Source organism: Sceloporus undulatus, chromosome 5 (genome assembly GCF_019175285.1).
Source record: "Sceloporus undulatus isolate JIND9_A2432 ecotype Alabama chromosome 5, SceUnd_v1.1, whole genome shotgun sequence".
NCBI classification, from domain to species: domain Eukaryota; kingdom Metazoa; phylum Chordata; class Lepidosauria; order Squamata; family Phrynosomatidae; genus Sceloporus; species Sceloporus undulatus.
This window is the reverse complement of record NC_056526.1, coordinates 181,255,224-181,278,102: the sequence shown is the minus strand read 5'-3', so window position 1 is coordinate 181,278,102 and position 22,879 is coordinate 181,255,224. Positions and strand designations below refer to the sequence as shown.

Sequence of the window (22,879 nt, the reverse complement as noted above, 5' to 3'; positions counted from 1 at the left end):
CATTTTACAAAAAAAGCCACTCCATCATCCTCTGTGCATGACTGCATAACTTTGTTGCATATCCTCCAAATGATTAGTACCTTTAGATGTGATTCTTTGTCAAGCCTGATGTCTAGAGATTTAACTGGAGCATCAGGGCTTGTGTACAGTCCAATCTTGTGTAGGCTTACGTAGAAGTAAGATCCTTTATCTTCAGCAGAGCCTACTGCTTTATAAATGTGTTTAGGATTGCAATCTTAACATTCTAGGGACAAAGCAGAGACAGATAAAGTGTGATTACTTTTTCTGGACATTGAAGACAAGCTAACAATAGTTTTCTAAAACCTCAGCAATGGTAGACTTCTGTGTTTGTACTGAGCTTTTGCTTACCTGATTTCTCATAACTTATTACTATGTTGGATCCTTTATTTTTGAATCTAGAATCTAGAATTCGGGACAAGGTCCCGGCTTCATGTTTGCTCTGTTAATTACATTAGGTAGCACATTAAAATGCTTCCTTTAAAAATAACAATTTGATAGCACTGCTTTTTTGTTTTGTTCAAATGAACCTAGCCTAGAGCTGAAAAAGTAGCCTTTTAAAAAAGTTATGAATGTTGGATAAATGACAGAGCGACGTTGCTGGTAGCTTGCTGTTAACTGTTTGTAATATTGGTGCCAATATTATGTCAGGTGTAGGTTTCTTTTTCTCAGCTAAAGCTGCAGTAACCATGGAAACTGTTCAAATAAAGTGCAAAAGCAACTAAAATATTTTTTGGGGGAAAACCCAAACCAGTCCTGACTTCGTAGAGTTTCATGTATCATGCAGTTAGTGTAGTTTTTACAATTACTGTTCATTTTATTAAACAATAAAATACGTGGGATTAAAGTCCTTCCAAAGGTATTTCCTGTACATTAGATTATGTAAGTAGCAATCAAAAGTTTTATAGCCCATTTCTCAATTGAGTGTGTGCCAAAAATGTCAAAAATGGTAAGAGTTTAAGCTTTCTTTTAAAAAGTAACTTCCTAATCCAATTAGTCATTGTAAAAAGTAGCTCTCTCTTAACACAGTCCATGCATGAGAAGGGTGTTTGAAATCTGATATTCTGCCTTCATATACAGAAGTGCCTTGCTCCATGTGTATGAAATTCCTCTATAGGCAAAAATATGATTTTCAAATGCTGTAATAAAAGGCTGTGAAGTAGGAGCGAACAAGCCCCAATGGCTATCATGAGCCTCACTTTGACCCTTTATTGGAAAGTGCCATTTTAAAATTGACTAATTGAATGAGTAGAAAAGAAATTGATACTGCTGAGATTTAATATAATGGACAAAGGATTGGAGTTGGATACAAGAGGACCAGGTTCTAATTGATTTGTGAAGTTTGTTACGTCAATGACAGTGAAGTAAATTTTATTCTTCTTTGAGATTTTGATATCCATACTGGGAGTCTTTCTCTTAACAGCATTCACACATGGCACACAAGATGCAGAGGGGAATCAAGCATCTCTTGATGTTACATATAAAAATGTAGCCAAACCGATGCTTAACCCAGCAGACCATGAGTAGTAGTCATGTACTTGGTGGCCCTGACCACAGGAGGTGAGCATAGAACCTACATATAATCATTCATGTGTTATAAAATGAGATTCTTGCATCCTTAGCATGTAGAGGTTTTCAAGCATGTCTTATTCCCCCATCTCTTCTAACCTGTTCAACTAGAACAACCAGTACAAGGATTCCTCCTCTACTCAACTGTAAATCATTGGAAATCCTGTATTTCAGCTGTAGATGATTTTAGCAAATGTTTTTGAGAGTTGTTCTACCCAGCCAATTACTGACCTCTTTCATCCAAAGTTGTTTTAAACATCTCAGCATGCACCCAGCTGATCCTATTTGAATATATATAACCTATGAAGTAAGGAATGTTTCACTACTGTCTGCTCTGTTTCATTGCTTTTTCTTTGAAAGGTGGAACTGTGCCTCCTTTTCATCCTTTTAGTTGCCACATGCTGCAGGAGCGCATGCTTCAGGAGCACTGCAAAACCACGGTGGCAGCAGAAAAGCCGGCTTTTTGCCAGCTCAAAAAGGAGCAGCTTTCTGGAGCTTCTTTTTGCACCAGCAAATAGCTGGATTGGGGCCTTGGCATGTGGTGGCAACCTAGATTATTTTCATTATATTTAGTTCTGACTATTGACCCAAGCTCAGAAGCATTCTAGATGGCAACATTTTACTGTTTTCACCATAAAATACATCTGGACTTCTCCAGCCAGTTCTAATGTGGTTTGTGTTGTTCCATGGGAATATTTTCTTTGTGATGAAGGAAAATATAATTAAGATATAACAACTAAAGTTTAGGAGAAAATGAATTGTAGGGAGTGGAAACATAAGCACTTTATGTGTAAAATGCATTACATTGTAACAGTATTTATAACTTTCTGGCTAATAATTAAGCATAACTTTCCATTTTTCTCTTATCAGCATCATCTGTATATTGCATTGAAAGGGTGTGATTGTGTGAATAACTTAGTAATAGAATAACTGAGTGTTTGCATGCCAGTAAATGTGTTGCTCCAATTTTTGTAAAGTACTTGATGTAGTCTTCTCTCTGTCTCTCTTTTTCTTCTTTTGAGGAAATAACCTCTTTTGGGTATTTATTTTAACAAGCTTTTTCAAGTTGCTGAGTGTTAAATAAACTTAGTCAAACAGGAGAATTGCATAGCAGGGGCTAAAGAATCCCAACTGGTTTTCTTCTTATAGTTGTCACTTTTCCCTTCTCTGTGAAAATATATCTGGTATAAAAAGATCATACAAAGCTTAGGTATTCCTTTATGCCTTTTTAAAAATACTGTTTGTGAACATGGGTACTATGTCTACACACAGATTCCTGGCATACAGTTTCCTTGCATGGTTTCCGTGTAACCTTTCATGCTTTTCTTGGGGTTCAACTCTCTACCTTTTTATTAACAGAAATGGGGGGGGGCAATCATATCACCATTAGTTGCATTTGAATTTCATAAAGTTCTCTCTTCCTTCCTTCCTTCCTTCCTCTGTGTAGAGTGGAAGTATAATATTTTTTTTAAAAAAAAATGCATAGTACTATTTTGTTGTGAAATGCAGTGGCAGTTATGAAATGCCTTGATTTGGACAATCTACATCTGCTGCATATATGAGGCTTTGTTTGATTTCTCCACTTAGATCTGTAATTTTTAATTTTTTAATACAATAAAAAGTCTGTTTTACATATACTACATCCATATAAGACTCCTCAGGAAGCAAAGACACACCAGGATGACACCACTTTCAGGAACCACAAGCATTGTTCTGATATCTGCACTCTAATGTCAGAAATGCTTCTGCTTATGCCCACACTGGAACATACTATTTCCAGGGACTGATGTAGGCACGGTGTTGTGGCCTGGAGTTCTCACAATATATTATGCTGCTGTGGAAGAGATGTACCATAACATAGTCAGTTTGGAAGTAGGTAGAAACCCTAGCTTTCACTAGCTTTTAGGTGATTTTATTAATTTCCTCAGGGTGGAACAACAGGGACATGCATATGCATGTAGCAAAAGTGTAGTGAATATTTCAATTAAAGAAAAGTTGCTTGGAGTCAAAACAATTAGGAGAGGGAAAGCAATGGGAAAAACTTAATTTTCCTTACTCTTTGTTTTTATCCAGCAATCTTTTCTCCCAGACCTCTTTCTGGATGTGCATTGTTTACCCTTAGAAAAATGTCTAGAAGATGTGGGGAGGAGGGAAGCTGAATTGCAGCAGAAGTGTGACAGTTAAGAATGAATGAAGTACCCTATCTTCCTCAGTGCTTCACCACTCTAAATCACCCGGTCTCAAACATTAGAATAGTATAATTGTTCAAAGCTATCCTGAGGTTTTTGATTATTTTAGATGTATCTTATTTTATATTTGTCACTGTATCCCATGCTGAAATAAAAAAATAACGTGGACAGCCAAGCATGTGTATATATTTGCAAAATAGATGTCCCAATATCTGAATATAGTCAGTTGCTACATGAAAAAAGTGAATGCTTTTTATGAAAATGGGCGTTTTTACTCGCTGGCACATGCTCAATATCAGATGCCTCTATATCTAAGAGTGATCACTCTTATTATTTCTCACCAATGGAAATTCTATGCTTTTATGAGAAGTGCATAATGGATCAATTGTGCAAACGCACTATGGCAACTTTTTTCCTGATCAATACAGATGTTGTGATATCAATCCATGGATTTTTGTGAGTAGTTAATTACTTTCACAGAGTAGCAGGATTTTAGGCAATGGGATTAAAGATTATTGGTCAGAACCCAATGTTATGCTAAAATAATATGTAATATCTTAAAACAAATTTGAATGATGCTGAGGATATGCTTGTTCTAGATCTATGGTCCTTTTCAGTGTTATCTTGGCTTGGAACCATGGTGCTGGATTTGTAAGGATCTGATTTCCTTGGAGATGGGATTTAGTTTGTTCTAATTTGAAGGTTCTCTGGATAAAAAAAGGAAGTAGAAGCATTTCGGAAACAAACATTGTGTCCCATCTTTTCCTTCCCAGGATCTTGTCAAGTGCAGGAAAAGAGTTGAAAGACAACTTTCTAAAGGCACTGGCAGAGAGAGAAGAAGCCAACCGTAGTGGGAAGATGTCTGTGAGTAAATTTGAAGTGAAAGTTCTATAAAACCCTGTGTGAGTGAAAGGAAAACCTGCAATTCAAATCCTGAAGTTAAGACTTCATAGTATATGTATCTAAAATAGCAAAAAGCTTATGAGTTTCCTATGGTGAAGACCTAAATTTAGAGATCAGGTTCTCAGACCATAAGTTTAATGTTTTACATAGACAAGGCATGGGAAGGTATTGAGCCAAATGTGTGGTACTTCCAAGCACTCCTGAGAAACTATTTTTTTAAAAAACAAACAAACATAAATTGTGATGTGTAGTGAAACATTAAATGTAGTAACAGTGAAACTGACTAATATAGATAGTTGCCTTAAGTCAAATAGAAAGCCTTTTACTTGCAGGGAAATCTTGGGTTTGGAAGCATTTCAAAGACCAGCAATCAGTTGCTGTTGTATTGGTTTTCTTGCTTCTGCTCTCATTGCACCCATCTGTACTACTACATCATAATAAGTTTATGTAAAGTTCATGTTTCCCAAGCTGATTTAAATTAAAATTATTCTTTAATGAATTAAATTAGTCTATAATGAATTTAATGTAGTCTATAGTGATTAAAGAATTAAATTAAAACAATTTTGTCACTTCCTGTTTCTGTTTGTAAATAATATACAAGGCAATTCTGCCCCTGCCCCAAAAGACCTAATATACCTTTGGCTACAGATAAAATGATATTATTCATATTTTCATTTAATGGGACAATAGCAGTGGGAATGCAGTACATTACAATTTGGATGATCGGTTGTGTACAAAGTGTGACCTAGACTCATTATAATACTGCCCTGTGTTGCCATAAACATTGCCACCATCTAACCTGGGTTCCATCCCAGATGATCAGAAAATGCTTCTGATATATAGAAGTTCTTATTTCCACATGTTGATATGAGGCATTTTCTTGTCAGTCTTTTCAAATATCTGAAGTTTTTTTTATAATGCTTAGTGAATTGTTGTGCTGACATAATAATAGCCGTCTCTAGTTAGATCTATTGATTTGTACCGCACTGAACTGCTTTGGGTTATCTAAGGGAATGTCAAGGTTTTCACCCAGTTAGAAAACAGTTACAAATTGTTTAAAAATAAGCTAAATAAAATGTGTCCTGAGAACTGTAGTTAAAAGTTCAGATTCGTTCAAGCTTGGAAAATGTAAAACATGTTTTGGTGATTGTGCTGAAATTGACAGCTGACAGCTCATGGCTGTTTCACTCATTTTGAAATTAGTTGTTTAGTTTTATGGGGTGATAGGAAATGTCTTTGTGGAGAAGAGAACCAGAATCACTGTCGGTCATTCATACCCATTCTACAGCAGGTAAAGTAACAGATTGGCTTAAAATGTTCATATAAATTTGTGGATACAATTGCTTTATGCTTTACATTTCAACTGATCGTCTCAAATATACCTCTATTCTAAATTCTTGCCTAGCCCACCCTCTACTTCTACCCACCAGAACAGCTTCAAAATTTTAACCTTCATTCACCCCTTTTTAAACTGCCACATTTTCTCCAATTAATCAGCATCCTGTTCCCTTCATCATCCTACTATACTTGCTTCTCCCTGGACCTACAATTTATCTAATTCAATCTCCAACACCAAACTTACCGTTTACTTTACTATAACCTCTCTGCAGTACCAGTATGTATATAGAGTCTTTTTGTTTTTCCAGGAAAGCATTGCTTCTTGAAGGAAGGGGGACATTCAGAGTGGCTACTGTAATAAAAGACCTCCTCTTGCACCCATATGGAGCCACTATTATTGTGGATAGCACTTGAATTTTCAGGGAAAGGCACCCATTTTTAGAGCGTGTAAATATTCTTCTCCAGCAGTCCATTTTATTTGATAAACAAGCCAATTAAAAATATGAAATAACTTTGCTGTTTCCTGCAATTCTGTTTAGAAACACAAAAAAATCTTTTAAAACATTTTCTTGTCTTTTGCAACAACAATAACAACAACGAATTATAGACTCAAAGGCTTAAAATATGCCTTGTGCGGTGATGAGGAGGAGTGGGAAAGGATGGTGGGACTAAAAAGTGGAACTGGAAATTAGTATTACAATCCTGTGCATGTCTATTTAGAAGTAAGCCCTCAAATTTACATAGATTTGCTCTAAAATTTTAAAGAAAGTGAAGAATGAGTTGAAATGACTTGGAGAAATAAAATTAAGAGAGGAGCCACTTCACAAAAGTGTCCCTCCACAAGGTCAATGTCACAAAGTTTGATTTGAATCATTTTTTCTGCTAGTCCAGTGCAATATTGACATTTATATAATATTGCCTTCAGTTAAGAAAAAGGTTAATCTTGTATTGAATCTAGTGTAGAAAAACCCATTATAGCTAGTTCCATTATTGCTGATTCTGAGGGGGGAAAGAGTTTGTGAATTAGGTTGTTCCTAATACACCAATTTCCTGTGTTGAAAATACCACAGAACATAAGATTATACTGTATATCATCAGAAATCCTGTGCTGACATGATCTTTTGCAGCTTTGCCATTTTGCAGCTTTCATAACTTTGGGAGTGAGGGTGGAGGAATGGTGGTGTGTCCCTGCTGAAGAAAAAAGAGAACATTGTCAAAATGTTTATTTCCCTCCTGATCGAAACCGTGTTTGTGCAGTTAATGTTTCCCTATGGAGCTGATATGACTCATGCAGGTAACCATAATTTAATTTCAAACAAATCACTTCTGTGCTTGGAATATGAAGTGCGTATCAAATTCTAATTCTCTGCAAGCAACTCAGCGAAATGAAAACTAAAACGTCGTATTTCCTGGAAGTAGCTGCGATTTGTCATCTAGCAGCCCAGGTATCAATAAAGGACTCCCCCTTTCCCTATGTTTAAAGAAATATGAAGCTGCTTTAATGAAAAATGGTCTTTCAGCAGCTTAAGTTATCTGATCTCTGCCAGAAGGTTGTTTGTGGGTTTTAGTCATTCAATATATATTTTGCTTGGAGTGTTTGTTTTAAAGTTTCCTTTTCCATTGCTCTTTGGTTTTTTTTTTTAAAAAGCATTTTTGCAAAGTTTGCATGATTGCTGCAGTAAAAGTAGGTACAATAAAAAGATATCTTCTTAGTTTGAGAGTTGAACTTAAATGACCTGGTGGGTCCCTTTTGCCATAATCTAGGAGTGGAAGACTGTGCTTCATCTAAGATCTCTACACTGAAATTGGAGGGGTTGGGGAGGCTTGTTGATTCAAATGTTGAAATTTCAATGCTTCCTAAACCTGGATGTTTGGGAATTCAAGCAGGGATTTAACTCTGACTGGTATCTGTCCAAAGGAGGGTTAAAAAAACCTAAGTGATAGAGTAGGCCAAATAGGACATGTAGTAAGACTACACCAGTGTAATCTTGAAAATCAAATTGTCCTTTCATGTGAACACGAAGTGATGCTGCTTCTCTTATCTGTGGTTTTTGCTACAATTAGGCTTATTGTTTTCTTTGTCTTACCACATGCTACTTTATTTCTGTTTTCCATCTTGTTTTGCCTTGACTACACCTCCCCACACCCTCTCTTGACTTATTTCCAGAATTTTTCTTCCCAAGTTGGCAGAAGCTGGCTCTAGTCTTGCCCTAAAATGTGTTTGTGGCAATCCATTTTTAGTGTTTTGTTGTTCTGAATCTGAATCCTCCTGTATGCACGATTTCCACATGGGCATGCGCATGTTCTGCTGCCCATCTTCAGTATACCCTCCCAAACCATTCCATTAGTTGTTGACACATTTTTTTCTTCTTCCCTATCAAAATGATGTGAGACATATAATCTGAAGAATGTGTCTTAATAGCTTGAGAATTAGTTTGGTAGAATAATATGGTGAACCTTTTTCTGGACTATACAACTGTATCATGCTAGTTTAGTATGATCTTTTAATATCTTTTTAGAAAGGAAAAACAGGAACCAAACAGGACAAATTTCTATGTGCATGGAAAACAGGAATGTCCAACTTCCCCAACATGTCATTTTACTGCATGAATAGTGTCTGGCATTTAGAAGTTTTAAAACATGCAAGCCTCCCCTCCGCATAACATCTGTAATTTAGAGTGATCTAGTTGAGAAAGACCTTTACTAGTTGGATGGCCACCTGTCGGGGATGCTTTGTTTGAGAGTTCCTGCATGGCAGGGGGTTGGACTGGATGGCCCTTGTGGTCTCTTCCAACTCTATGATTCTATGATCCTCCTAATAGTACAATTTACTCTTTAGACATTTAGAGAATACTTTCAAAGTAACCTCTTCAAACATTGTTGAATCTCATTGTGGGAGAAAGGTGGGATATAAATAATTGGGGGGGAAACAAGTTATTGAGGTTCTCTTTATTTAAATTACTATGCTATTTCCCAAAGTTCATATTAATCTATTACAGGAATATTTAATTTCATTCTAACAAATTAGGGATCTCAGAGGTCATCTTATCCACTTTTTGGAAACAGGAACCCTCTTAAGAAGTTTTTTTTTTATTTAGCTTCCCCTTCTGCAGATTAAGTTGTACAAATGTTCTTAGAGTTCAGAATTACAACTTTCCTTTTAATATTTTATTTTGAAGCACACGAAAGTAAGCAATTGTTATAAAACTTATTTTGAATAGCATCTGTAAATACTTTGGATTTGTTTTTACTAAATTTAATATAGCTGTCATTTCACCTTTTATTTTGCGTATGTATGGCAACTGTTTGTGTTCTTTATACATCCCTGCCAAAAATGAAGCAGCAGAATGTCGAGATAAGGCAGATTACAGGCAGTGCTAACCACAGCTTTCTAAAACGATCTAGCAGTCATTCAGTGGTACGTATATATTTTTTTTGGGGGGGGGGAGGAGAAATCCCTTCAGAACTTACTTAAAATGAAGAACATAAAATGAAAAAATTGACCCAGAGCCACTGTCTTGAGGAAGTAATATTCTCAGAACTGGGAAATGCCTTTGATGTGGCTAACACTGTAGTGCTATAAAAATCACATTGCTGCAAGAAGAAAATTACAAGTTAAAAGTAAAAATGAAAACAACTCATAATTTGAGGGCAAACTATAATAGTTGGACGACTACTCAGCTATTACGAGATAGGCATGTAATATTTTAAATGAAAGCCATGCTGAAACAATTACCTCACTTAGGATGAAGGCAAAAATAAGGTAAAAGATGAATTTATAAAGAAATGGACCAAGATGCCATTAAATAAAAAGAAAGAGGTAGGCAGCCTGTCTAAAGCATGAAGAAAGGGCACAAGACTGACAATTGAACTACTGTTGAAATAGCTTGTGGATGTGGATGTGTGTGTTGTACTGTAAAGTCAAGCTAAATTAAGGAGATTATCACATGGAGGCTTACCATCCATAAAATCTGGTTAGATTGTCCCTAAAGTGCATAGGTGTGATCACCAGTCGTGCTTGTCCCCCATGATGAAATTGTCAGGGAGGCATCCCATCATTAAAGCGTTTGAGGAGCTGCCATTTCTCTGCATGTTAGGAACTTCCGTTTACATCCCAGGAGACAAGCACGACTGGTGATCACATCCTTGTGCTTTAGGGATGATCTAGCCATGTTTTAAGGACGATAAGCCTCTGTGTGATAATCTCCTACGTCTTTCATCCTATTTGGGCCATTGTTTAGATGTCACACAATTTCACAATGATTATTTATTTATTTATTCATATAGATGTATACCTCACCATTTCTTTTAAGAGCTCAGAGCATATGACAATCTTAATTAAAACATAGTTAAGATCAGAAATCACCAAAAATATTTCAAATTTCTCATCTAAAATAATCACAGAATTACTTAACTAAAATAACAAAATATTTATTTAAAAATATTAATATGTTTTTTAACTGAAAGCCAAAAGATGGAAGTGTGGGGGGGGGGATAGCCAGATTTCTAGTGGAATGTCAATACCAAGAAATCTCTGCCATGCCTAGCACCTCAGCAAACTTCACTCCTCTGGAGCATGTTAGCAAAGCTTCTACAGCTAGTTTTAAATGCAGGGTGGCTTGATATTGGATCAAGTGTTGCTTCAATGCACTTGGGCTTGAGTTATTTTGTTGGGTTAAGTGCCCGCCAAGTAAACTTCGACTTATGATGACCCCATGAGACCTCCAAGTCACCCTGTCATTAATGGCAAGTCAACTTCGATTTATGGCGACCCTGTGAGCGTTCCAAGTCACTCTGCCATCAACAGTCCTGCTAAGATCTTGCAAACTCAGGACTGTGACTTGATTGAATCTATCCACCTGTAGAATTACTGTTTTCCTACTGAGTTGTTTAGGAGTTTGTATTTTAATACTGATGTCTTCAGTTGGGCCCAGAGGCATTCATATCTCTCACAGGGACGAAGCTAGGATTTTAGGAAGGGGGGGGGTCCAGACTAAGTGCCACCATTATAATGGGGCTTGGGTGTGGCAGCGCAGCAGCACACACCATTCATTTTTCTAATGGAAGGGGGGGTCTGGACCCCAAGAACCCCCCCCCCCGGCTACGTCCCTGTCTCTCACTACTTTACATCATTTATGTTCACAAATGGTAAGGAATATCAATATTCTCATTTTATAAACATGCAGTTAATGCTGGGGGATGTTGATTTTCCAGGGGCCACTTTGAATCTATGTCTAAGAAGAAGTTTGGACCCAAGTCTAGTTGCATTCCTAACTTTCTTGTCATGGGACTATATTAAGTCTAGATAAAATCTTTTGAAGGATACTGCAGTCATTATATGGACTTTTCTCAATGTATGTATGTTTGGTTTGGTATTTATCTAAGCAATATTTCTTCCATTCCATTCATAACTTTAAAGAAAATAAGGCTGCTTAGTGTAAATTGCATATTATGCACAATTGGCTTCAAATCCAGAAATGGGAGACAAGGAGGGGAGCTGATGTATGAATGCTTCTAAAGGGCCATGAAATAAGCAGCTCTTCTATCAGCTGATAATTTTCATGATAAGCAGTACATTTCTGAAGGCCAGCTGTTAGGAAGGGAGTTCAAGTGGTGACTAAAAGAGTAATAACAAATTAAGACAGCTTGAATATAAAAAGACACTATGTTTTTGTAACATTAATTGCACATAACATTTGATGACGTCTCAGGTTTCTTTTTTAAATTAGGCTTTTCAGTAATATTTGTGTACAGCCAGCTGTGTGAAGTTCTTCAACCAAATTTCTATGTGCTAGGGATTTTTTATTGTATTAGAAGTCCAGTAGTGGGCATCTCTGGCAAATATTTGTAATTAAAATGGGTGAAAATAGACAAGGTGGCAGTTGTATAACAATAATACAAAGTTGTGTAAGTCTGTTACACTTAATTGTTTGACCTAAAATATGATATCTTGTATCAACAGATGCAGTCAGTGAAGAAAAACTATCACATCAGTTTAGTGAAACATGCCATTGAAAGTGATACACTTTCAACTAATGAGCAGCATTAGTAAGCCATTTTGATTTCAGTAGGATATAGTCCTAGGTAACTGTAAACAGGATTGTATCCTATATCCCCTGGGTTTTAGACAAGGAGCAGTTGTCAGAGCTGGCAAGTCCTTGTCACATGAATGATGGTGGAAAACAGGAAAAGTTGTGAAGTAGTGGAGAAGTTGAAAAGTATAGTGAAAAAAATATCAACTGGGAAAAGTTTGAAACTATCCATATGAGCAATAAGATAATAAAACACTGATGGATAAATGAATCCATCTAATCTAATGTGATCTCATACTCCTTTTTTCCTGGTCCCTTATCCATGCTATCTTGCTATCCATTGGTAAGCCTTGTCAATTGCTTTTTCAGTTTCAGCAGCTCCAATTCTTTCTTCTTTTTAGTACACTAGCTTTATTTCTTTCCCTTCTAGTCTTTTGCCTCTGATATTTATGGTACTCTGATATTTATGGTATATTTAAGCAGGTGTTGGGGCCAAAATGATGAATTTTGATATTGGCTGCTCTGTTTCTGACTGCTGTGTAAATGTCGCATGACTGAACACTCTTCTAATCGTCCTTTTCTCCACATAGAAAGCAAGCATGATAAAGATAAAGCAGGACTAGAGCCCTACTCCATGTCATGCTGCTTTTCAGTGTGCAAAGATTTGTTTGTTCAAATGTGGAGGAACATTTACTTTGCTGAGTCTGTTACACATGCAGTCTGGAACAGTTCAGCCTGGGCACATTTACTGTCTCAGCAGGATGGAGGCTTAAGCCATCCACTGTTAACTGCTGACCTGCATGCTTTCAGTTCTCCAAATGTTTCAGCTATCTTCAGTTAATCTCTTCCCTACTGATGTGAACAAAGTCTTTCTGAAACCTTAAATAAGTGAAGGCAATTTTTAAAATATCTTGTAATACAGTCTTATTCCTAGCTTTCTCTCCCATACACACTTTTATTTCATGATTATATGTTGCTCAGATGTCATACTTAGGTTTAGTCCCAATAAATTCAGTGGGGTATTCCCAGTGAATTTGGTGGGAAGAGATGCCTATCTGAGCTGCACTCCTAGTTAAAAGATTTTAAAAACTTAATTACAGGTTAGGGCTGTGTCAAATAAGCTACTCTTAAATGTTTAGCTGTGCAGATAAGCTTCTGATATAAATACTCTGGTATAAGGAATGTGGGTGGAATTCATCTGGAACTGGACCAGTAAGCACTTCTTGAACTAATATGGGAATTAGAACACAATTATCCTTCAGTGTTTCCATTTCTCTGAATGGTGTGAGTCTGTGGTTTTTGAATAATAATAATACATTAAAGTACTCTTTTTTTAAAACTAGAAACTGATTCTGAAACAGAATGACAGGAAAAAGATGCTTGGAAAAGTCTGAATATTTTAGAAATTGAAAAAGATGTATTTGTCTATCCCTAGCTGGTATATTCTAGCTCTCATCCATATGCAAAGGCAAATAAACCTCTATCAGATCCCTTCAAAATACACTGCAAATCATGACAGCATTACAGGGCATTTCTAGCCATCGTACCTTTCAAAGGGTTTTTTTTCTCCATTTCAGGAAACAACCAGTCTTTTTGATCCAGTTGTTACTTATATTAGAAAAAGGGGTTTACAAAAGTGAAGAAACAGACTCATAAAAACATGGTTAAATGGCCAGTAGCGTCCCCTGAGATACTTAAAAGAACATTATCGGTAATTTGGAACAATCATTCCTTCCAAATTAGGAATCATTAATGGTTTTTAGGGGTTAAGTCTGCATGAATGGCTTTGGGTGGCTGGACTTTGACCACCCTTAATGTAAATGATCCCAAATATAATTGCTGCTGCTTTATGTGGCAGCTGAAACTTCTTCTGACATTAGTGGCATTCACATTTATCCTTTAAAATGCAAGTAGAGTTTCAGTTTCTGGTTTGCCCCAAATCGAATTAGGTGCTTAACAGTGGTCTGAGCAGACATCACAAGAATTAAATCACTTCCTAATTTCTAAAGCTAGCAAATCACAAGACTAATGACTCTACCTTGGATTTCCTTTGTTTCCTTTTGGCCAGGCCCTTGTTCAGTAGGATAAAAGGATGGACTAGTTGTGAAAGGTGTATGGAGGAGACAATTACTAATATGTTCCGTATATTAAATGGATGCTTCCCTTTCCTTGTCAGCTGTACCTCTTTCTTTTTCTCCCTTCCTGTCCCCTAACTTTATTACACTTTCTTCTGTTTCCTACTGAATAGCTACAGATATGAGTGTCTTCAAAGATTTAGGCTGCAATTCTACACACACTTTCTTAAACTCAGTATGTCTTATGTCTGAATATATATATTGGTATTGATATGCCTTTAGGATTTTACTGAAGAAGATTCATACTTGAGTGGAAGAATGAATTTATTAATCTGAATTAATGAGACAACTTGTTTAATATGGCATCTCCAAAAGGAAATGGGAGATCTACTCACCAATAATTCATACCAAGTGATACTTAGGTACAGATATTCATCATTATATTAAAACTAAACACTAGATTGGTTTCTGTATAGCTTTGTGGATAATTTGCTCTAGCTATTTTATTTGGCTTAATATCAGTGGATGTCCAAACCAACAAGTTTGTCATTGTTGTTCCTTTGATTTGTTCACAGATATAGTCACATATCTACTAGCATTTGAAGTGTTTTCTTAATGGGAGATTATGATTATGCCTGAGCTTACAAAACTAGAAAGTTGAAAATCTGCATACCATAAATAAATTTGTGTATGTTTTAAGTTTCAACCCATGAAGAAACCAATCTTCTCAGGGATGCTGCTGATGAGTTGAACTAGGGAAGAAACATGGTTCAAAGGTAGTTAAGAGAATTTGCACATTTACCTTTTAATTAAGAACAATCTTTGGAATGCATACAGAGCGTATGCAAAACACCTGAAGCAATTGATTTTGTTGCCACATTAGTTTTAACAGAAGCCTTTGGTTTGGGATTTTTTGTTAGAAGAAAACACTGCAATATGTGTTTAGGAAAGCTGAGGTCTGTGTAGATTGGAGTGAGCAGCTATATTTGCCCCTCCATTTCCCTCCAAACTAATTTTGAAAGAAAAATTGCCCCAAACTGGGGGGTTTGGTGCCTTCAGGTGTACCCCTGAAGGCTTCAGATACTGCAGAAATGGAGCTGGGGGTCTCGTATGTCTCATGGGCTGGACTTTCCCCACTCCTAGTGTAAATGAAAAAGATAAATGTAGGTGTGAATTTCTGTTTTGGATAGCTACTAACTGGTGTACATGTGCAAGTGTGTGCACGCTTGTGTGCATGGTATTTAAAACATTTTTACCTTACCTTTAAGCTGAAATTATTCCCAAAGCATAAAATAAATAAGACAGTCCCTACTCAGATGTAGAAGCCTTGTGGTCTTTGGATTTGCATGTAGACTGGTTAAGAGCCAAGATTCCTATATTTTGATATTTTTATGCTATTTTTTTTACTCCTTTGCCACAAACAACAGTTAAAAGCATACCATAGACACACTGCCAGATTTTGCTGTGGGGGCTTCTTTGCTTTACTACTACTGCTGCTGCTGCTACTACTACTACTACTACTACAGAGCATATTTTTCCCATTTGTACAAGCAAAATGGTGCTTCTGCCATCGCATCCCATTTCTGATTTGCCTGTTCCTTTGAACAGCACTGCTCCATATTTTCCAATTACTTTTAAAGATATTATCCAGAATGAGATATTTTATGCAAAATTTAACTGTGACAGTTAAGGAATAACACATTTACTGTACCATGAAGTTTCTAAGGTGAGGTGTTGGATGTTTAGTGAAGTTATGCAGAAAGGGAGGACTGTAGCTCAGAAGTAGAATACCCACTTCAGAAGATTGCTATTTCAATCCACAATATGCATTTAAAGAACCAGGAAAAATTTGTGCCAGAGAGCCTGGCAAACCATTGCCAGTCTGAGTATAATAATAAACCCAGTGGTTCCAGATTATAATAGCTTTAGTCCAGACTATCTGTAGGACACAAGGTGGCTTACTCTTAGAGTAAACAATTGAATTAAATAAAATAAATAGTTTGATCTGGTATAGGACTATTTCCTTTGTTCCTATCAAATATGTGGTGAAATCAATTGACACACTTTTCCCCATCTTTCTTTTCGTCTGCTTCCAAAATTTGCTATGAATGATACAGCTGCCAGTGCTTATATGTTGAAAAGTATTATGAAGTGAATACAACAGGCTTGCTTTAACAAGTTGCGACTGACCAAGTTGAATGCAGCCTCAGTCATGCTTTGTCCTGCAGGGTGCAAGATAAAGCCCTTGTTTCTGTGGGCCTTCAGCAAACGTCAGCCACATCAAGCTCTAGGGAGCTATCAGGCATGGCTCTGCCTTCAACTTGATGGGCTGTAAACTATGCAGATTTGGAATGGAATGATCATTAGAGAATTTGATGTTTGGATGGTCCATTAAAAGTGTTATTGGGTTACATGCCACCCAGCATCTGGAGAGTATAAGTGTGTAATAGATAGGATGTTTGTGTTGGCTCATGCCTTTCACTGTTTCCAGCAAAATCCGTAAAACAAATTGTCCAGCAGGTGGCAGAGGCATGTCAAGGGAGCTGTTCCAAACACCAGTAGTTATTGGTGTTCTTTCCTCTTCTTGGACATGTGCATCCTCTATGTCTGCCAACGTTCTTTTCCTTCCTAAAGAGAAGTGTTTGATACACTGTCCTGCCTCCCCCTTAAAATGGCTGCTGAAATGGAAGGAATGGGAAAGGAGCTGGTTTCTGTGATGTCAAGAAAATATTTCATGCTCATTTGGTGTCCTGAAGGCTCTTTTGTCATGCCAAATATTTTTTGAGGTTAAAATGGAAAACATGGAAAACTTTGTAGTGCTGCCATTGCATAGAAAGGCTTTACACTTCTCTGTTTAGGTTTGTAAATAACAAGCAGCATGGTTCAATGAACTGGATTAAGTGTCAGGAGAAATGGCTTCCATTCCAGCTTTGGATAAGCGCCTACTCAGTAACTTTAAACAAGTTGTGCTCTCTTTCCCTGTGTGTCTCCTTTTCCATCCTGGAATTTCTTTTGCTTAGCTGTTTAGCCTGTATAATTTGTACAGTGAAGTGTTCATACAACCCCTTGTAAATATTTGCAAGACTTGGGCCACATTCTTGATCATGCTGGTATATAGCAATCCTTACGAAGTAGAATTTTGTCTTGAGGATTGTGCTTGTATTATTTCGTTCTTTTTCAAAAGTGTCTGCCTGGTTAGTAATAGATTTATTATTGATTGTGTCTGTGCCTCTATAGGTTACTTGTCCACACATTTGGTGGGGTGCAGCAATGTTAAATTTTATGCCTAACTTAGATCTTGCCCCATCTGGGATTTCTGCTTTGCTGTTAAAATCTGGCTTGTTGCTTCCCTTTCAATATTCCACCTAATGTTTGCTAACGCTTTCTTAGCTCTTAGATTACCTGATATCGGAGCCACTTTTTAGTTATGTCAATCCATAACATTTTTGATTTTCAGTGTGGATCCATTCTTCTTGTTTCTCTGAAACCCATGTTGACTTTTTGTGATTATGGCATTGCTTTCTAGATGTTCACAGACTCTCTGTTTAATGATCTGCTCTAGAATCTTTCCTGGTATTGATGTCAGACTGGGAAAGATTCTAGAGCAGATCATTAAACAGAGAGTCTGTGAACATCTAGAAAGCAATGCCATAATCACAAAAAGTCAACATGGGTTTCAGAGAAACAAGTCATGCCAGACAAATCTGATCTCTTTCTTTGATAAAATTACCAGCTTGGTAGATGAAGGGAATGCTGTGGATATAGTATATCTTGATTTCAGTAAGGCCTTTGACAAGGTTTCCCATGATATTCTTGCAAACAAGCTTGTAAAATGTGGGCTAGACAAAGTAACTGCTAAATGGATCTGTAATTGATTGACCGGCCGAACCCAAAGGGTGCTCAACAATGGCTCTTTTTCCTTCTGGAGGGAAGTGACCAGTGGGGTCCCACAGGGCTCTGTCCTGGGCCCAGTGTTATTCAACATCTTTATCAATGACCTGGATGACAGAATTGGGAGCACACTTATCAAATTTGCAGATGACACCAAATTAGGAGGAATAGTTAATACTCCAGAGGACAGGACCAACATTCAAAATGATCTGAATAGACTAGAAAGCTGGGCCAAAGCTAACAAAATGAAATTCAACACAGAGAAATGTAAGGTACTGCACTTAGGGCAGAAAAATGAAATGCACAGATATAGGATGGGGGACACATTGCTGAATGAAAGTACATGTGAAAGAGATCTAGGAGTCCAAGTAGACCATAAGTTGAACATGAGTCAACAGTGTGATGCGGCAGCTAAAAAGGCCAATGCAATTCTAGGCTGCATCAATAAAAGTATAGTGCCACTATATTCTGCTCTGGTCAGGCCCCACCTGGAATATTGTGTCCAGTTCTGGGCACCACAATTCGAAAAGGACATTGAGAAACTGGAGCGTGTCCAGAGGAGGGCGACTAAAATGGTGAAAGGTCTGGAAACCTTGCCCTATGAGGAATGACTCAGGGAGATGGGGATGTTTAGCCTGGAGAAGAGAAGGTTAAGAGGTGATATGATAGCCCTGTTTAAATATTTGAAAGGATGTCACATTGAGGAGGGAGCAAGCTTGTTTTCTGCTGCTCCAGAGAACAGGACCCGGAACAATGGATGCAAGCTGCAGGAAAAGAGATTCCACCTCAACATTAGGAAGAACTTCCTGACAGTAAGGGCTGTTCGACAGTGGAACAAACTCCCCCGGAGTGTAGTGGAGTCTCCTTCCTTGGAGATCTTTAAGCAGAGGCTAGATGGCCATCTGTTGGGGATGCTTTGATTTGGATTTCCTGCATGGCAGGGGGTTGGACTGGATGGCCCTTGTGGTCTCTTCCAACTCTATGATTCTATGATTCTTAAATCTACTTTGCTCCTTTTGTTCTGTTTTCCTGTAACACCTGGCCCAGTTAGCCTTTGGTGTAGCTTTACAAGCAATCTTGGATTCTCAACCAAAAAGTGACAACATTTATGCCCTGACTGCTCAGGCCCTTCCTTTGTCAGATGTGAGATCTGAAATCCAAATAGTGCAACTTTAAATGTCATCAAAGATGGTTGGAAAAGGGCTCTGAAGCATTGAAAGAAGCCTTTAGGATGTTTTCTGTCTGTAGCATAACAAAGTGAAATGTTTAATCATATTGCCTTCATCTCTTCCCAAAGAGCTTTTCCTTCATGTTACATATTAAATATGACACAAAGTAATTATTACATACTGAAATTAGTAAATATTACATGGTACAATTAATGCAAGAGCCATGCCCATTTTTGGAGATGTTTGATCTGGTCATGGTGACATATGCTTTAGTTACATTCACTTTGAATTACTATAGCACCTTCTTAGTGGGCCTGTCTTTGAAGAAGGTTTGGAAATTAACTGCTGGAAAACACTGCAACCAGACTGTTGTCTAGAAAATGGTACAAGAAATGTATAACTTCCCTGTTAACCACAGTTCTCTTGGCAAATAATTTTTTTTCAGGCACAAATCAGCATCTTATTAATGATCTATAAAGTCTTTTATGGGCTGGAGCAGATGGTAGGAAAAAGAGGGTCCATCCTGTAAGTCACCTTGATTCCCATTGTGGGAGAAAGGCAGGATATAAATCCTGGAAATAAATAAATAAAAATACATTTTCCAAAAATGGATTGAAACCCCACTCCCAAGACAGCTGAATACACACAGCCCAGCTGCACGGCACAATGTATGCCTCCACACCATACATGTGCACTGTCACACAAACACACACCTATGACCTCCAATTGCCTCCCACGTTCACCCAGATACCATTCTAATGGATGCCCTTTTCACAGGCCACACACTCACACATGTGATGCTCTGCTGGTACAGAGCATCGGTACATTGGTGTGTGAGTGATACATTGGCAAAGCACAATCTTGAAGGCCCTCCATAAATGCCCCCTTTGGCCCCCTTCACCAGATGTTCCCCGTTGGACTGGCTGGTTTGTGTATGTTGTAACTGCATCCATTGGAGTTATCACACTTTCATTTCTTTGCTTTGCTGCAGCCCCACATTTTCATCAGGGCGTTTATATACCAGTGCAAAGATGCACATTTTCTGGGCTAAACCAGAGTAGCTCAGGTTCTTTTTGCTCCAGTTTTTAGCCCCAGAGCACAGCTTTGTTCCAGTTTGAAGACTCTTTGGAGGCATGTGTAATATAAACACCCCGCCTTCAAAGTTCCTGTGACTTGGATCCCGTCTATCTGAAAGGCTCCATGTTCCCAAATAGGGCTGAAGGGCGAGGTATAAATACCATAAATAAATAAATCAGCCTGTGCACTGAAGTCTTCAGGAGAGGGCCCTTTCTTTAATTCTACCAAGTGGAGCCCATGTGTAGTAAAGTTAATAATTAAAATAGCAGATTTGATCTTGTAGATAGACAGAAAAATAAATTAATGAATATATAGAATATAGAGCTTAGGGGGAAGTGTAGTAATTACATTGCTACATCAGAACTACTTTTATCTGTTCTAGTTCTATCTGTTTGGTATTCTTTTTCAGTCAACCAGCCAGAAGCTTCTGGAAACTAAGAGCCAAGCACAACTGCCATCTCTCTTCCTAGTTCCCTCCAACATCTAGGAATTGGAGATTTGTTGCTTCAGAATGTGGAGATCCTGTTCATGTTGGACAACTGTGCATAAAGCTATCATTTGTGCATCTATTTCTTTCTTCCAGTACTGGACCATGTGCAGCCAAGATATGAATAGGCATGAGTACCTGTAGGAGCAGGGGCCAGTGGTTCAACGCACCATTAAGAAATGAGCTGTCCAAATACTGAATCGTTTAGTGGCTGGAATCAGCATTTAAGGTGTCAGTCTAAACTGGAAAAGGGTAAGCAGAAACACTATTAAATGAAATGAATGGTTTAAAGTAGTGCAAAAGAAATACCGAGTTACAGAGGCAAGATCTAAAGAAGACTGTTGCTCAGACCTGTTGTGTAGACCTGTTGGATTATGGAGAGTCATTTTGCTCTCTGGGGATGGAACCATAGAAACAGAAAGAGATCGTACAGTTGTTTCTTCTCTTTGGCTCAACAGATAGCAGCACCAGTAGCCAGTCAGAACAGGCTTCTTCTAATTTCAGTATATCTTGAGAAATTGTCTCCATCCACTCTCCCCTTGTGTTGAAGCCAGGAAAACCATTGCTTATAGCTAGATCTTGTAACAGGGAGTTCTAAAATTGAGCTCTGCATCCTCCTGTTATAGAACATTTGGGTGGGATAGTTCTTACATCAGTACAAAGGAAGGTAGGCCATTTTTGCTTGTGAAGTTATTTAGTTCTCCATGTTTCTGACTCTGTCATGCAAAGTAATTTTACCAGATACTCACTGGGTGTTTGTAATCTTTTAGGAAGAATCTGCTTGGTGAACTTTGCTTTCTTCAAGCACTGCTTTATTTTGTTATTATTTCTCACCTGTTTCTCCTCTTCTTGTGTTAAGCTGTTCACTTTCCTGTATATGTTGCCTAAGTCTCTGTTGTTCAGATCTGTCCATCATCTGTGTTGTTGCTTTTGCCATGGAGGCCCACGTGTCTGCCAGCATATCCTGAGGCATACCTGTTCAACCCCACTGACTCACAGAGGGTGATTTTTCTGGCAACGTCACCTCACTTTTCCTGGTGAAGAAGGAGTGTCAGATGCAGCTGTGGTAGCATAAGAATGAAAACAGAAACCCTTATACTCTGAATCACACAGTATAAAAGGAAATACCAGCACTCTTGGGATGCGTCATTTTTATAGGAGAAACAACAAAGACACACCTTTCTTATTTGTGCATATATTTATGTTGTTATGTGCTTTCAAGTCATTTCTGACTTATGGCAACCCTAACATGACTCTGTCACAGGGTTTTCTGGGGTTGAGAGTGTGTGACTCAGAAAAGGTCACCCAGTGGGTTTCCATGGCCAAGTGGAGAATTGAATTCTGATCTTCCAGAGTCATAATACAACACTCAAATCTCTATACCATAGTGTTGTTTAAAGAAGTCTTGAAAAAATATAGTGTTCCGTGTACATATTGTTTTCACTGGTTGGCACAAAGATGGGATTTGACACAATGTGTTTCTGTTCATGCTCAAGCACTGGTTCACATGTACCAAAACATGAGAGAGACCTTGTAGACTCAGGTACATTTCAGATTCTACATATGAATATGATTGGATGAGTTTACACTTGTATTTAGTGTGCTGGTATAGTGATTGCTGTACTTGATGTTTTATAGAATCTTATGTCTTGCACACATTGTAAAGATCCACCATAGAATATTGAGTATTGCAGTGAGTTGATATTTTGTTGATGAAATTCAAATTGCAGTTCAACCATAATGCTATCTAGGTAGGCCCAGGCAGTCATGACTTTGCAAGCCAAGCAAATAATTTTTGTTTATCCTATATCCCATCTTGAATGCTAACAATAATATATATAATCTATCACTTTAATCTTGTATTTTACATAGGAAAGTGGCTTTAGTTAGACCAGCAGTTCTGGCTCACCCATCTGAGGCCTATTTCTAATACAAATGACAAGCAGTTGAGTTCTCTGAATTCAGGCATCCTTTTGAAATGTTTATGCTTTTTTATGGGTAAGAGTGAGTGTCTGGGAGAAGAAAAGGGAAGCATGAAAGTACCTCATTTAGTCGCCTGATTATTTACTTCTTCCCCTCCACACATACACAATGAGTTGCTTTTATTGCTACTATAAAAAGATAGAAAGGA

The 22,879-nt window shown here is 37.7% G+C and overlaps 1 protein-coding gene across 4 annotated transcripts in view; it reads left to right on the top strand.

Annotated features, from left to right (window-relative positions):
- CFAP299 (cilia and flagella associated protein 299) overlaps window positions 1-22,879 on the top strand; it is a 296,430-nt gene that overhangs the window by 87,408 nt on the left and 186,143 nt on the right. For all 4 annotated transcript variants that reach the window (XR_006104115.1, XR_006104116.1, XR_006104117.1 and 1 more), the window contains exon 3: window positions 4,550-4,640. Coding sequence is in view for 1 of the 4 variants with exons in the window: in XM_042469009.1 (XP_042324943.1) it covers window positions 4,550-4,640 (91 nt within the window). In the remaining 3 variants the exon portion in view is untranslated. The remainder of the gene's footprint in view (window positions 1-4,549; window positions 4,641-22,879) is intronic.